We start from the raw sequence: 16,652 nt of genomic DNA on the forward strand, positions 1-16,652 counted from the left end.
TTTTTAAAATACATTTTTTATTTGGTTCTGGTTCTGAGGCCTGAATTCAGGGCCTGGGCGCTGTCCCTGAGATTTTCTAAAGACTAGTGCTCTACCTCTTGAGCCACAGCTCCACTTTCAGCTTTTGATGGCTAATTGGAGATCAGAATCTCAGGGGCTTTCCTGCCCAGGCTGGCTTCAAACCTCGATCCTCAACTATCAGCCTCCCAAGTAGATAGGATTATTAGCAGGTGCCACCGGCGCCTGACACAAAGACTATTTAATAACTCTGCTGTCGCAACCCAATCCAAACCCTTCCAGATGGGTCCACAGCCCGTCCCACAGCCATTGCTGCCCCCGCCCATGCACCTGTGCCCCGCCCACTCCAATGCGCACGCGCAGTCGTTCTGTCCTCGTATGGCGCGCGATAGTGACGTGTATAGTCTGCGACGTTCTCGGCGGGCTGATTGACTTGTTGACTTGTGTCCCGGCGCTATGGCCTCCGGGGTGGCTGCCGGGCGACAGGCGGAAGACGCGTTACCGACGGGGTCCGAGCCGCCTCTGCCCGAATCAAAGCCATTGCCGCCTCCTCAGCCGCCACCGCCAGTGGCGGCGCCCCAGCCGCCACAGCCCCCCGCGCCGCAGCCTCAGTCATCGACCGGCATGAAGGAGGAGGAGAACCACTCCTTTTTACCTTTGGTTCACAACGTCATCAAATGGTAAGCGCCCTGGAGACACCGAGCCGCCGCGTCCTTCCTCGCTTCCCGTCTCTCCGAGTTCAGACCTAGCTTCCAGAGATTTGGGCGCTCCTGGGTATGCCCCCATTTCACAGGTGGGGAAACTGAGGCCCAGAGCGGGAAGAGACCTGTCCATGAGTCCAGCATGCGCCTTGAGCCCCGTGGGTTGCAATATGTTTAAGAACGAAGCCTGCGGATTGACCAGATGAATGCACAGGCTCTTCAGTGCGACGGTTCAAGTTTGCACCCCAACGAGCTTGAGGAAGTTTACGCTTGTTTGAGCCTCAGTTTCCTCGCTTTTAATATAGGTTAATAGAGATTGCGTATCCCTTATTTGAAATGCCTGAATCAAAAGTATTTCAGCTTTAGGTGTGTTTTTTCTTCTTCAGATTGTGGAATATTTACATATACCTAATGCAAGAGCTTGGGGATGAGATCATGTACACACAGCCTGAAAGTACTTTTATATAGCTGTAGTTCACCTCGTGTTTTATCTGAAACTAGTCACATGAGACTAAGGGTGAAATTTTCCACTTGATTACCCACTTAAGTTTTCAGATTTTTGTGTATTTCTGATTTCAAAGTATAGATGTTAGCTGGGCACCAGTAGATCATGCCTGTAATACTAGCTACTCAGGAGGCTGAGATCTGAGGATCACAGTTCAAAGCCAGCCTGGGCAGGAGGGCAGGAAAGTCCCTGAGACTCTTATCTCCAATAAACCACTCAGAAAACTGGAAGTGGTGCTGTGGCTCAAGTGGTAGAGCTCTAGCCTTGAGCTAAAGGACAGTGCCCAGGTTCAGAGTTCAAGCCACGACCAAAAAAAAAAGTATAGATGTTTACCTTATCCTCAGTTTGGTTCACTTTTTCAACATATATGCATAATCTTTCTTGTGTGGCACACTGCACAGGGGCCAACTTTTACCATCCTGTACCCAGCTCAGCATGAAGAACCCATAATTTTTACTTATTGTTTTTACAGTACTTGCTGGCAGATGCTCTACTGCTTGAGCCATGCCTCCAGTTGTTTTCATTGTGGTTAGTTTTGGCTAGGATATAGCTTTTTGCCTTTTGGACCTGGTTCTCCTATCCTCCTAATTATACTTTCCTCGGTAGCTGAGATGACTAACAAATGCCATTGTGCCCAGATTTTTTGTTGGCTAAGATAGTGTCTTACTTTTTCCAAGATTCCTTCACCTGTGATTCTCTTTGATTTTAGCCTCCTGAGTAACTAGGATTACAGGCATGAGCCACCATGCCTAGGTAATATTTCCCCTCCCCCCTTTTATTTTATTTATTTTATTTTATTTTTGGGTCCGGTCGTGGGGCCTGAACTCTGGGCCTGGGCGCTGTCCCTCAGCTCTTTCAGCTCAAGGCTAGCGCTCTACCACTTGAGCCACAGCACCACTTCCAACTTTTTTCTTTTTGCTTATGTGGGGCTGAGGAATCGAACCCAGGGCCTCAAGCATGCAAGGCAAGCGCTCTACCACAGAGCCACCTTCCCAGCCCCCTCCCCCTTTTTTTTAATTGAGAAAAGACCTGATCATGGAAAACATTTGAGGCAAGAAACCCCAAATGGTTAGATCGCAGTAGTAACATAGGATCCAAGGATGTGGTCAATCTTTTGGCCCAAAGTCTCCCTGATTATAATTTTTGTATACTTTATTTCTTTTATGTTACTTCCTTACAAGTTGTATTGCTTAAGAATGGGAACATAACTGGGCACCGGTGGCTCACACCTCTATTCCTATCTATTCAGGAGGCTGAGATCTGAGGATCGAGGTTGAAAGCCAGCCAGGGCAGGAAAAGCCATGAAACTCTTATCTCCAGTAAACCACCAGAGAACCGGAAGTGGTGCTCTAGCTCAAGTGGTAGAGCACTAGCCTTGAGCTGAACAGCTGAGGCACAGCTCCCAGGTCCAGAGTTCAAGCCCCATGACCACCACCACCAACAACAACAAAAAAAAATGGGAACATGTTGAGGTGGCTCACGCCTGTAATCCTACCTACTCAGGAGGATGAGATCTGAGGATCACAGTTCAAAGCCAACCCAGGCAGGAAAGTCTCTGAGACTATTCTCTCCAATATCTCACCAGAAAACCGGAAGTGGCGCTGTGGCTCAAATGATAGAGTGCTAGTCTTGAGCTGAAGAGTGCAGGGACAGCGCCAAAGCCCAGAGTTCAAGCCCCACGACCAACCCAAAAAAAAAAAAAAAGGGAATATGTTTCAAGAGGTACATCCTGGAAGATACTTCCCTAAAACTAGGTGGTAAAGGTCAACTTCTCCTGGGGAACTCTTGATACAATCAAGAGACTTGGTAAACAGATGTATGAGGCTGCTCTTAGTATCACCTGACATACTGCCCTTTAGTGTCACATGATACACTGTGTTTGGTGGACTTTTTTTTTATTAAGTGCACCCTAAAATAACAATAAATACAGTATAGTATATACCTCAGTAGCACAGTCTTTTTTGGGGGGGATCAGGGGTCAGTCATGGAGCTTTTACTCAGGGTTTAGGCTCTGTCCTGGAGCTCTTTTGCTCAAGGCTAGTGCTCTACCACTTTGAGCTACAACTCCACTTCCAGTTTTCTCATGATTAGTTGAAAATAAGAGTCTCAGAAATTTTCCTGTCCAGGCTGGCTTTGAACTGTCCTTAGATCTCAGCCTTCTGAGTAACTAGGAGTATTATTACAACAAGTGTGAGCCACTAGCACCCAGCTTAGTACAGTCATCATTATCAAGTATGATGTACTGTCTATAATTGTACCTGCCATACTTCATACTTCCACAGTAGGCTGGTTTTCTCAGTGAGTGATGCCTCATGCTGCAGCATTATCACAGCTCCTGTGTCAGTGGACCATAGAACTTTTTAATTCATCACAGTATAATCTTATGGGATCATCATAATAACTGTGGTCTGTTGTTGACTGAAAAGTTCTTTTTTTTTTTTTTTTGGGTCCGGTTGTGGGGCCTGAACTCTGGGCCTGAGCACTGTCCCTCAGCTCTTCAGCTCAAGGCTAGTGCTCTACCACTTGAGCCACACCGCCACTTCCAGCTTTTTTCTTTTTGCTTATGTGGTGCTGAGGAATGGAGCTCAGGGCCTCATGCATGCAAGGCAAGCTCTCTACCACTGAGCCACCTTCCCAGCCCAACTGAAAAGTTCTTTGGCACATGACTGTATAGCCACATGATAGTAGGCATAAACTCCTGAGTTTATAACTTCTCTTTTAGTTATTGTAAAACCAAAATGGCAAATTAAGGCACAATTACCCTTCTCCAGTAACATTCAAATGAGCATAATGTGCTCTTGTGAATTGCTGCTCCCAACGTGGAAGCTGCTTTTGGGCTGGGTAGTTGAAATTCACGTGAGGTCAGTTCTCTTCCGTCACTTTTCTCCTCAGGTGACTATTGAGGTGAGAAGCCTTTGCTCTCACATTAGACTTTCACTTTGCTCAGTGTGAAAATGCTGTTGGTAGTACAAGGCCCACTCTGTTGTGTTTGAGTTAGCTGAGTGCAATAAAGTGGCACTACTTAGCAGTATCAAAATCACGAACAGACTTACAAATGAAGACCCAAGCCCCAGGGAAAAGCTGGATTAGCAAGGGTTATCCAGATTAATCCAAATATGCTGGGTTTGAGAAAGATATGGAGCCGGGCGCTGGTGGCTCACGCCTGTAATCCTAGCTACTCAGGAGGCTGAGATCTGAGGATCGCGGTTCAAAACCAGCCCGGGCAGGAGAGACCGTGAGACTCCTATCTCCAATAAACCACCAGAAAACCGGAAGTGGCGCTGTAGCTCAAGTGGTAGAGCTCTTGCCTTGAGCTGAAGAGCTGAGGGACAGCGCCCAGGCCCAGAGTTCAAGCCCCACGACCGACAAAAAAGAAAAAAAAATAAAGATATGGAAAAGAACTATCATTCACAAGTCATTCACAAAGACTTGGACTTTAGAAGGGGTATTCTTAAATCCTTATAGAGCATTTGGGTTGGGCTGGCCTTCAATATGGGGCAGTAAGATATACTAAGGCGAACAGGCTTTGAAGTCAGTTGGTCTTGAGTTCAAGTCTGTGTGCTGATACTTGCTGATACTTAATTTCCCCAGTTGTCATTACCTGTCTCTAATATGTGAATACTGGCCACCTCAAATAATAGATTCACATTAGAGTTCTATAATGTACTACCTGCGTGGCCTTGGGCAGGTAACTTAGCTTTCCAAGCCTCTTTTTCTTGACATATGGAACAGTGGTACTTGTCATAGAATTATGAGATATACTCACATACACACCTGTGAAAGATGGCAGGCTGATCATATGTGTTGTCTTAAAGAGTAACTGAAGTGATTTTTTTTTTTTTTACTGAAGTGATTTTTTTAAAAAGCATAAACCAAAAAGAACAGGATAGGAAATAGTTGGCTCAAAGCAGCTAGTCAAGGGCTGCCTCACCTAAAAGCCCTGAAACATCTGCCGTTGATCATAGCCTCCCACAAATCTCAGGACTTGGCTGCCAGAAGCCTCCCTAAGAGAGTATAAGGTAGGGTGTGTGTGTGTGTGTGTGTGTGTGTGTGTGTGTGTGTGTGTGTGTGTGTGTGTGTGTGTGTGTGTGTGTGTGTGTGTGTGTGTGTGTGTGTGTGTGTGTGTGTGTGTGTGTGTGTGTGTGTGTGTGTGTGTGTGTGTGTGTGTGTGTGTGTGTGTGTGTGTGTGTGTGTGTGTGTGTACACTTGTGTGCATGCTAAGAACAGAAGGAAGTCTAAGAAACAAGTACTCAAAGTCTTGCGTTCTCCCCAATTCTTGGTTATAAGCAGATGGGTGACTGCCCTTCTTCCATTTTGGCAGACAAGGAAAGCATTGCTCTTCCTAAGATTTAACATTTGGAAGGGAAACTACAGAGGATCTGTCCTGGGACATAGCAGGCACTTTGCAAGAGTTGGTAGGGGGAACCATGTCAAAAGTAGGGATTGAGAGCAAGCTCCCAGATTGAATAGTTAGCCCTTTAGTCTTTTTCCCCTGGTGTTACTGCTAAAAGTAGCCAGATTAAGGTGCCTCCTTTGGGGTATCTGACCAGCTAAATAGAAAAAGCATTGGGAAAGAAAAAAAGACACTGAATGAAAAGACTTTGTTTGGGGTTGGGAAGGGGCCTCAGTGGTACAGTTTTTGCCTTGCATGCATGAGGCCCTGGATTCCGATTCCTCAGTACCACATAAGCAGAAAAAAGCTGAAGTGGCACTGTGGATCAAGTGGTATGGTACTAGCCTTGAGCTGAAGAGCTGAGGGACAGTGTCTAGGCCTAGAGTTCAGCCACCATGACTGACAAAAACAAAACAAAACAAAACTTTGTTACCCTAAGAAAAGCCAGGTCAGTTCATTGTAAGAGAATCCTAATGTATCACTCCCAACTTAGACTGCTTTATTTGTAAGGTATGGTCTAGCAGACCACTAAGCATGAGAGAAAAAAAACCCAGTAAGAAAAACACGACAGTGCTCACAGAGAAAGTGATTCTGTCTCCATGACAGAACACTAGGAACCTGTCTGAAAGCCTTTGGTGTCTTGTGTATTTGCGTTTACTGGCCAATGAGGGGAAATGTGGACTGTGATAAGGGCAGGGGGCTGGCACAGAAGACCTCAAAAGGCTTGAAGGAGCCAGGGGCTGCCTTAGAGAGAGCAGCATCTACCATTAAACTGAAATGAGGAGAGAAAGGGAGAATGGTTTGGTTTAGACAGCAAGGGTAAGAATGTGAAGCCAAGAATTAACACTGAGTTTTTGTTCAGAAGGACCACATAGGAGAAGAAGGAGCCAGGATACATTCCCTTTACGGACAGGACTTCTGAGGGATAAGGAGCTAGCAAAATTTATAGGGACACCACCCTGGCAGACCTAGTCAGAGGGGATGAGGTCCAGCGTCAAGTGTGGTCACCCAGGACGGCACCCCCCCCTTCCCCACCCAGGGCCCTGGTCTCAGTATTTGGTAGCTTAGCAATCTGTTATGACTTGCTCTTTATCAGGATGAATAAGGGAAGGAAGGCAAAACTGATGTGAAGTGAGTGTCACCTTTCTTGTTCTCATAAAAAGCTCAGCATTACATCATCAGGTTAGTTTTGTTTTGCTTTTAAGCATTAAAAGCTATAGTTGCACAAGTACAGAAACGTGTAACTGCCAGGAATACTTTCCCAAGGTTCCTTCCAGAAGTTGTTTGCTTATGACCTTTCAGAAAGTCCCTCAAATAAAGATAAGGCCTAGCCTTTTCATTGATAAGCCTGGCGAGGACTACGTGGACTCTGTTCTGTACTCAGTTCAGCCCCCTTTCAGGCAGCTGCAGAGAATTCCATCTCTCACATGTGCTATCATTTACGAAATCCAGTCTTAGTCTTGCACCTAGGAGCTTCTAGGTGTTTCCCTCTTTTGTTGCTGCCAGCAGTACTGGTATCAGCAACCTTTAGGCAGTCAGTGAGGTAAGCCTCTATAGAGTAATTATTGGAACAGGAGACACATGCATTTACTTACTTACTTCAATAGCTATTACTCACTGCATCTTCCTTTAGCTAACTCCTCCAAAATTCAGTCCCGGAGACTGGCTGCTTAAATTAACCTAAAAGTTCTATTAACTTAAAATGGTTCATAAACCTACCACCTTAAAAGTATTAAAAAAAATTGAAAGCCATAATGGACTCCTTGAGTAGCCAGCTGTAGATATAAAATGGGAAGTGAGCCGGGTGCCGGTGGCTCACGCCTGTAATCCTAGCTACTCAGGAGGCTGAGATCTGAGGATCACAGTTCAAAGCCAGCCCGGGCAGGAAAGTTCGTGAAACTCTTACCTCCAATAAACTACCAGAAAACCGGAAGTAGCCTTGAGCTGAAGAGCTGAGGGACAGCGCTCAGGCCCAGAGTTCAAGCCCCACGATCGACAAAAAAAAAGGGAAGTGATTCTTTCTGCTGTGGGCCTCTCTGCTTCCTTTCTTGTCTCAAACTCCATTTTATGACTGTGCCATCACGTACTCAAACAATTTGTTTAAGGGCAGGAGTGGCTGGTGTTACTGTTGCATTTGGTGCTACAGTGAGCATCTGTGTCTGTGGTTCTTTTCAGATTTTCCAGAATCTCTGCAGGACAAGTTTCTAGCCATGGATTTAACTTTTGGGGGGGGGGGGTCAGTACTGGGGCCTGAACTCAAGGCCTCGAGTTCTCTCCTTAGCTTTTTCTCTAATGGCTGTGGCTCTGCTACTTGAGCCACACCTCCATTCCCTGCTTTTTGTTGGTTATTTAGAGGTAAGGGTCTCATTTTCTTTTTTCTTTTTTTCTCCTGGATTGGCTCCAAATGTCTATCCTCAGATCTCAGTCTCCTGAGTAGCTGGGATTATAGGCATTAACCAGCATTGCCCAGCTAGTTTTTAGTTTTAATCCCTGGGTGCTTTCAAAATTTATTTTGGTGGAAAGTACTAGAGAGGACAAGCTTTTCCTCAGTTAGCCACCTCTTCCCATGGCCACTTACTGAATATTTATTATTGTCCCTGCTTGAGTTACTGTCTTTATCATCTACTGAATTCCCAGATACGTTTTGGTCTGCTTCTAGACATTCTCTTTTCCTCTGGCATCAAGCCTCTATATTCTAAACTTCATGATGCATTTGTGTTCCTTTTAAAGCAGGCTTCCCCTCCTCACTCTTGCTGTACTTCCCTGTGGCTTCTTACCATTCCAGTCCAGTTTCCCAGTACCCTTTCTGAGGTCATGATACTTTTGGTTAGTGGAGCATTTCCTTTTTAACTTGCTCTTTTACTCCCATGCTTGTGGATACCACTCATCATCCTCATCTAAACCTCAGTTTTGGATCTAATAATCCCTTGATTAGTCTCTTAGACTTCAAAGTCTCTGTAGTTTATCAGTGCATGTTATCAGGTTAATATTTCCTCTGCTCAAAATTCTCTAGGGCTCCCTCTTCTCAAACTGAGCCCAAACTTTTAGCCTTCCAGTCAGGGATCTCAGCAGACAACCTTTCATAGCCTGCTTGGAAAGCCGCTGTGAGGCCTAGAGTGGGGTCTTTGAGAAGGGGGACTCCTCATGGGATCCTGTGTGTTCTTGAGGAACTCGCTCAAATGTGCCTCCTGAGCTCAGGGCTACAAGCTACAGCGTTCCATGGGATGCGCCTATAAGAACTATTACAAATCCCAACTCCAGGGAAGTTTGTAAGTTTTTCCTTCAAGTACAGCAAATCTAATCTGAGTCTAGAACTAAGTGTCCCAGCCTAGGAATTCTGAATTGTGGTTGTCTCTGCCTTCCTGCTGTTTTTGGCCCATCCAGTTCCCATATTCTGTCAGTATAGGTACTTTCACAACATGGCTCTAATTAAATGTTTTACTTCTGCACAATGCCTTAGGTTGCTAGTGGGTACAGGGGAATCATCCTTGACCCCACAGAGAGCTCAAGTGATGCACCTAGCAAGCCGGCCCCCTGCCAGGCCGGGCTGCTGAAGCAAGTCCTTGTTTTGGCAGGTCAGCAAGACCTTGGAGCTCCAGCAAGACCTCTTTCCTGGGAACAGGGTGTTATTGACCTGCCTCTTCCCACACAGGGTCTTTTTTGATCCGCCTGGCTCTCCAAGCCAGCTGAGACCGGCTCTGGGCTGTGCAAGAAGTACCTGCACCAGCACCACAGTGGAGCTGCGCATCATTACCGCAGCTCCTCAGGGAGGAGGAGGAAGGCCAATAGGGCATGTTTGGAGACTGCTTCCAAAATTGCTTCCGGGTGTACTTAAAAGTTTCTTGGTTCTCTGGCTCCCACTGCTACTTCATATGTAAAATATATATCCTTTGAACAAGAATTCCCAATGGTAGAAAACTATCTTACTAAAATACTTGCACAGGTATACAAAGATGTGTGTGTAAAATGTTCATTGCCATTCTGATAAATTGCAAACACCCCAAACACAAATAATTTCTCTGTTTGATTGTATGCCTGTTAACACAGGCATATTCCATCGTGCATAGTTATGTGAAGAAGCAACAATCAGAACCAAGTTTGGTCACATTCCTGTCAGTGTAGGTGAACAGAAGTCTGCGTACATTTGTATGTTACTGTGAGTTTTGAAATGCTCTGATAATGGTGTTTATGTCATTACCATAGGCTGTCTCTGGTACTAAAGGAGCTTCCCTTTTCTAAGCCTTGGTGTCTGTCACTTTTGAGGTGTGGTTTTTTTTTTCTCCCCCTCAATCATCCATGAATATTTAAAAGAAAAAAAAAGCAGTTTTGAAAAGATAAGGACCACTGGTGTCAATACAGTGGGAAGAAAGACTGTGAGTAGAAGAAAGGGCCAGAGCACTAGTCATGGGTGAGAAAGCAGGCATGGGTTGGGGGCATGTGGGTGAGGGGGTGGAAGTTTTGTGGAGAACATATGGAGGACCAGATGCCCAAAGGAAGGACTATTGCGTTTGGGGACCAGGTTGACTTCAATCTCATGGGTTTCCTCTGCTTCTGAGTACACACTGCCCAGTTGTCCATTTGTTTCTTTTCTTTTCTCTCTAATAAAGCATAAAGAAGAAAAAGAAAGAGAAAGAAAAGTAGGAGAGGGAGGAGGAAAGAGAGAGATGGGGGTGAGAGGAAGGAAGGTTGGTTGTAGTGTGATTGTTAGATGCACTCATCTGACTCCCATGCTTTTTGCCTAGAATCTGGAGACCCAAATGTCCTTGTCTGCTGGAAGGGTGCCCTGACTATCATCCACAGCTGTAGTATTTTTGCCCACTTTCTAATAAAGCATAGTAGGTGGGACCAAAGTGCCCTAACTTTGCCCTTGTTTGTATAATTTTCATCCTTCTTGACCTAGTCTCTTTTTTTCCCCTTCTAAAGTTGGATGATGACTAATGTTAGGCACAAAGGCAGCCCCATTTAGAGCTTTGTGCTCTTACTCTCTCAGTGTTTGGGCCTGTTCCTTTCCTTTGGGCCTGGGTACTTCACAGTCATCCTGGCATAGCAGGTTCCCACTTGGTTTGAGCTAGTTTCTGAATAGAATAGTGTGTTTTCCTCACCCCGGGACTTCTGTGCTATTTACTGCTACCAACTAGGTCAGGTGAGCAGCTCGAAGAAAGGTACTTTTCATATGGCTTCTTATTTTTTTTATCTGAAGACCACCCCATCTCCCTAAAGTTTAGTGGGTGAAGAATGGGCAGTCCTGTAGATTTGGAGGTTTTCAGAAATCACTATGTTAAACATTGCCCGCTTTTTGCTTTCAGATTTAGAGCACTGCTTTAAGAACTGGATTGCCAGTTCTTCCTCTTAAATTTTATATATTTTTGTTTGTTTTTATTACGTCCTTCTAGACTCATGAGAGTCAGTTTTCTTTAAATGAATTTAAATTCCCAAACTTTCTGGACATAAGTTTTTTAGTGTGTTAACACACATGCCATCCAAGTGTAATGCTTTTGGAAGTAAGATGCTTTCTGTCCAGATTTGTGTATTTGAGCTGAAACTGAAAGAAAGAAAGAAAGAAAGAAAGAAAGAAAGAAAGAAAGAAAGAAGAAAGAAAGAAAGAAAGAGAAAGAAAGAAAGAAAGAGAAAGAGGAAAGAAAAGAAAAAGAGGAAGGAAGGAGAGCTGGGAAGGTGGCTCAACGGTAGAGTACTTGCCTCCCATGCATGAGGCCCTGGGTTCAATTCCTCAGCATCACATAAACAGAAAAGGCCAAAAGTGGCACTGTGGCTCAAGTGATGCTGAAAAGCTCAGGGACAGCACCCAGGCCTAGAGTTTTAAGCCCCACAACCAACAAAGAAAAAAAAAAAAGAAAGAAGGAAGTTAAAACATACTTCCCTGGCTGTGGGTAGAACACTTGCCTGGTATGCATGTGGCCCCAGGTTCTATCCTCAGCACAAAAAAAAAAAAGAAAAATAAAGGAAGAAAAACTCCGTGTTTGCCTCCTTCCAAACCATTTGTAGTTCTCATGAATTCCAGTTACCCTCCCTAGCAATTGAGATAAGGTATAGTATATCATTAGTATACCATTGTTTTTTCTCTGAACTAAGGGGCATCATAGAGGAAGAAGAAATGTTTGCCTGGCTGCTCATTCCCTAGAAGAAATGATTGATTCTGTCTACCCCGCCTCTAGAGCTATTGATAAATAGCGAGCAGACCCTAGTGGTTGACAGATTCACGAGGTGTGAGACACAGCTGACAGATTGCCAGGAAAGAGAGATACTCTGTCTGCGTAAGCAGAGAACTGATGAATAAAAAGATGAATTAGCACCATCTGGGTTGAGATTTCCCACCAGGAATAAATGCATATTAAAAAAAAGATAACTGATCATTTATAGTTTTCCCTCTTGTGAGCATCGTTTTAGAACATTTTACTGAATTGGCATTTTGGTTTTACCCTCAACTGCTTGTTTTCTAAAGCTTGTCCAGGTTCTAATTTCTAAAAAGAAAATGTATAGGAACATACATTAGTGAAGTTTCTGTTTGTGTTTTGCTTTAATTTGGTAGGAGAGTAGGAGAGTAGAGCTCTCTGTGTAGCTGACAATAGCTGAGAGAGGAGATGATGACCTGACTTCAAATGAACCTAACCCAAAGGCAAGGTGCTTTCATGACTAGAGGCTGATAACTGCTAAGCATTTTCCAATAACTTGTAAGTGATTTAAAATTTATGAACAGCTCTATGGAAATTTGTCGTTATGTTAATAGGCATCAACCCTCAGCTAAAATTAGCTCTTGCTAACTGAAAGAGTCTCCTGATTGGCCTAAAAATGGCTCTCATTAAACAAACTGGAGTATATCAATAACTTTTTTGGGGGGGGGGCGGGTCTGGTTGTGGGGCCTGAACTCTGGGCCTGGGCCCTGTCCTTCAGCTTTTCAGCTCAAGGCTAGCGCTCTACCACTGAGCCACCTTCCCAGCCCCTCAATAACTTTTGTTTGGTGTTGGTCAGCTGATAATTTGTTCCTTCATGCAAGACACATGTATTCTGTCTTCAGTGTCCAGCACACCACACCACAGTGGGAGGGGATACCTGTGAGGCTGTCCTCAGAGCTGAAGAGTTTAGAGTGGAAGTGGGTTTGCTAGATGAAAGGATGCTTTTATGGCCTGGCTTAAAGCTTATACAAGAGCAAGCCAGTCCCAGCCCTCTGGGGTGCACATCCTAGTCAGAGGACAGATACATCAAAGAAAGCATTCTAAACCATATCATAAGGTGCAGAGCAGGGAAGCCAGCATGAAGGTGAACTGTGTGTGCTAATGACTGCCCTCTGCTCCTGCAGCATGGACAAGGACAGCCCAGATGTCCACCAGGACCTGAACGCCCTAAAAACCAAGTTTCAGGAGATGCGGAAGCTCATCAGCACCATGCCTGGCATCCACCTGAGCCCTGAGCAGCAGCAGCAGCAGCTGCACAGTCTCCGAGAGCAAGTCAGGACCAAGAATGAACTGCTACAGAAGTACAAGAGCCTCTGCATGTTTGAGATCCCCAAAGAATAGAGGGAGGCCATCTTCCAGGAATGCCTAAGATGCAGGAGGCAAATGGTCTGCCCTGCACACTCCCTGGGTGTGTAGCAGCTAAGGACCACAGCTCCGAACCAGATAGCCGAGTGGGGCTTGTGGAGAGCCTCGGAGCTGAAATCAGCCTTGTCTGTGTAGAGCACCCTCGAGCTTGTACTTATCCATATGTCTGCTGCTGGAATGAGAATGTTCCTGAGGCTGCGGGGAGGGGGACTGCTAGAGAGGGGCCACCTGCTGTGCCTGGGCCCTACTGGCAGATCAGAAGAACACAGTAGGAGTGGAGGCTGCTCCCTCTTCCTGACACAGCTCCTCCTACCCTGATAAGATCCATGTGCTAGGTACATATTGTTCCCCAAGCAGCAATTTCATGAATATTTGCATAGAATTCACTGGGTGAATTAGGCCTGCACTCATATGGCACAGATTTAATTTGATTAAAGAAGCCTGTGAGAGAATGAACATTGTTTCGAAAAAAAACAGAGGGTGGGTGGGTTTTTTTCCCCCTCAAATAGTATGGTTCCATTTATGTTTGAGCCAATGAATGGAACTGTATCCGTGGGGGTGTCAGCCCAGAGTTCCACTACACAGCCACTGACTCCAGGCTCTATCCTTCCACATTTGACTCTTGCTTCCTTTGTCTCTCCCACCCCCTCACCCCCCATTACCTCTGGTTAGTGCCCAACAATAGCCAAACCACTACACCTGCAGCACTTCTCTGGCATGGAGAGGACTCACCCTTCTTAAACAGGCTCAGGGAGTCTTTTAGGCAGGCAGCTTGCTCTGTTGTTTACACTGGCCTAGCTTAAACCATTATCTCTCCTCTAGTCCGCCCACAAGAGCCAGCCACATTTGCTGCCCTGTAAACAAATGGATGGCTGAAAGTGGCAGTGGGATCGTCCCACAGCCAGCAATGACTGGATGCTTCTGGAACTGTTCTGAAGAGTTAGATGGGTTAGGCCTAGAGGTTCTGGCCAGGGCTCAGCCCCATTAGTGTCCAGGTAGGCCTATGACTGTCAGACTGAGGAGAGAGAGCAGTTCTTTCCCTGCAAGGTGAGAAGTAACCGAATAGTGCTTGGATTTAGAAATGGGCACAAGCCCTGTGCTGACCACCAGTTCGGGGCTTAGCAGGTGCCTGTCACTGACCTTGTTGGCAGGAGTGCTGGCTGGAGATGTTTTTAGGAGTTCCAGTGGCATTAGCCTATAGCCCACTGTCAGAAGGTGGCTGGGACATTGGGACTGGAGTCTGTCTGTGTGTCTTGGGGCTGGGGGGAGGGTTGTGGGTAGGAAATATCAGGTTTCAGTGGCTTTAGCCAGAACAAACTCGATTTAGACAGTTCTACAGCTCTACATTGGGACTATTACTTAACTGAATCAGTTATTTGAAATTTCATTCAGAGTAGTGGGTGGGCCAGTTGTAAGGCTCAGACCAAATACCATGAAGCACATAGAGGTACAAGAACTTCAGGATCATTTCTGCAAGGCCGGAATGAGAAGTGTTCCTCACAGGACTAGAGGGAGAGGCAGCCTTCCAATATTCTCATGTCTTCACTTGTGACATTTTTTAAAAATGTGTAATTAAAAGAACTTAGGCTCTGCTCTCAGGACACTGTGGTTTTTCTCTTTGTTTTTGCAGTGATGTTTTGCAGGATCATGGTTTGTATCCTAAAGAATTCACAATGGGATAGCCCTTGGATAAATTAGAAAAAAAATATTTATTTAGACACATCCTTTTTTCCCTTTTCCCAGCACATGTCCCTAGTTAAGCCAGTATAAAAGCAGAATAATTACTCTGATAGCAATAGCATCTGTCCCATGGGTGCTGTTAGCCTGGTGGGTGGTGCCTGCATCTGCCTATGGAAGGTCTGGGTCATCCCTTGTATATGGGGACAGGTGCCTTGGGTGATTTTTTGGCGGGGGTGGGGGGGTCCAGCCCTGGCAAGGGATAGCCTTCTCCAGAACAGCATTGAGTGTTCCTCACAGTGAGCAGATAATTGAAGCCACCAATTATTTGGCTCACTGGGCAGCAGACACTTGTGCTAAGTACTTTTCAAACATTGCTCTTAATCCCCACAGCAGCCCATGCAGAGGGTGTTCTCTGTACTACTCAGGTGAAGTATTGGACCTTGGTAGTGCCCCTTGCCCTAGGTTTGCTATGAGGAATGGCAGGGAGAACGAGTCACAAGCAGGTACCCTGAGCCACTAGAGACAACAAGGTGCAGAGCAGTTTTGGAGCCCACTCACTGGGGTAGAAGGTGGAAGAGCTTGGGGGTTTTACTTGGAGCCAGGGGCCAAGGTACTAATACCAGCCTGCTCCCAGATGCCTCTCTCAGGCTCAGTGTTGTATCTGTGGCATCTGGGCCTGTGTGACATGTGAAACAATCTGAGTTCCAAATATCTTTTTTTTTGGGGGGGGGGTCTGGTTGTGGAGCCTGAACTCTGGGCCTTGGCGCTGTCCCTCAGCTCTTCAGCTCAAGGCTAGCACTCTACCACTTGAGCCACAGCGCCACTTCCGGCTTTTTTCTTTTTGCATATGCAGTGCTGAGGAATCAAACCCAGGGCCTCATGCATGCAAGGCAAGCGCTCTACCACTGAACCACCTTCCCAGCCCCCCAAATCTCTTCTTATGTAGCCTGCCCAGAGTTTAATGATAAATTGGCTCTGAAAAGAGGAAATACAAACATCCTTCTAGAAAATGAGGCTCTTGATAGGCCAAAAGACTAGGCAGGTGGATTCCTGGAAGGATCTCCAGGGAAGTCCTTGAAGTCTTGCATGCATGGTCTTCTAGAAGCCTGATCATCTGGGTCTGCTTAGAGCTGTTTCTCTCATGCATCCTCAAGTGATTTCCAAAAAGGGGATGGTAGTGTTACTTTCCAGTTCTTTTTCTTTCTAGTTCTTTTCTAGTTCTTCTAGATGCAGACCCTACTACTTGAGCCACAGCTCCACTTCCAGTTTTCTGGTGGCTAAGTGGAACTAAAAGTCTCACGGACTTTTTCCTACCGAAGCTGGCTTCAATCCTCAGATTTCAGCCTCCTGAGTAGCTAGGATTGTAGGTGTGAGCCACCAGTGCCCAGGCTCTCCCACATTTTATTTTTTTTTTTGTTTTTGGGTCGGGTCGTGAGGCTTGAACTCTGGGCCTGGGCGCTGTCCCTCAGCTCTTCAGCCCAAGGCTAGCATTCTACCACTTGAGCCACAGCGCCACTTTGGCTTTTTTTTTTTTTCTGATTATGTGGTGCTGAGGAATCGAACCCAGGGCCTCAGGCATGCAAAGCAAGTGCTCTACCACTGAGCCACCTTCCCAGCCTCTCCCACGTTTTAAAATTAGCACCACTTGGTTGTACTCTGGGTTTCATTTTAACAAGCCCTTATATGCGTACAGTGTACCTTCATTGGACTCCCTTGTCCATCTCTTGCCCGCATCCCTTTCCCCTACCCAAAACTGTGCCAGCCATTTCTAAAAGCAAGACAAAGCCAAGTTTTCCATT

At 45.8% G+C, this 16,652-nt stretch overlaps 1 protein-coding gene across 1 annotated transcript; it reads left to right on the forward strand.

Annotated features, from left to right (window-relative positions):
• Nucleotides 1-435: 435 nt before the first annotated feature.
• On the forward strand, nucleotides 436-14,772 carry Med9 (mediator complex subunit 9). Its single transcript, XM_070027544.1, has 2 exons — nucleotides 436-698; nucleotides 12,933-14,772. Exons 1-2 carry the CDS (start codon nucleotides 475-477, stop codon nucleotides 13,147-13,149), a joined length of 441 nt encoding a protein of 146 aa, XP_069883645.1. The 5' UTR covers nucleotides 436-474; the 3' UTR covers nucleotides 13,150-14,772.
• The last annotated feature ends 1,880 nt before the right edge of the window (nucleotides 14,773-16,652 follow it).

The sequence above is a fragment of the Dipodomys merriami genome, unplaced genomic scaffold (genome assembly GCF_024711535.1).
Source record: "Dipodomys merriami isolate MVZ:Mamm:240054 unplaced genomic scaffold, mDipMer1.0.p SCAF_19, whole genome shotgun sequence".
Classification (NCBI taxonomy): Eukaryota; Metazoa; Chordata; class Mammalia; order Rodentia; family Heteromyidae; genus Dipodomys; species Dipodomys merriami.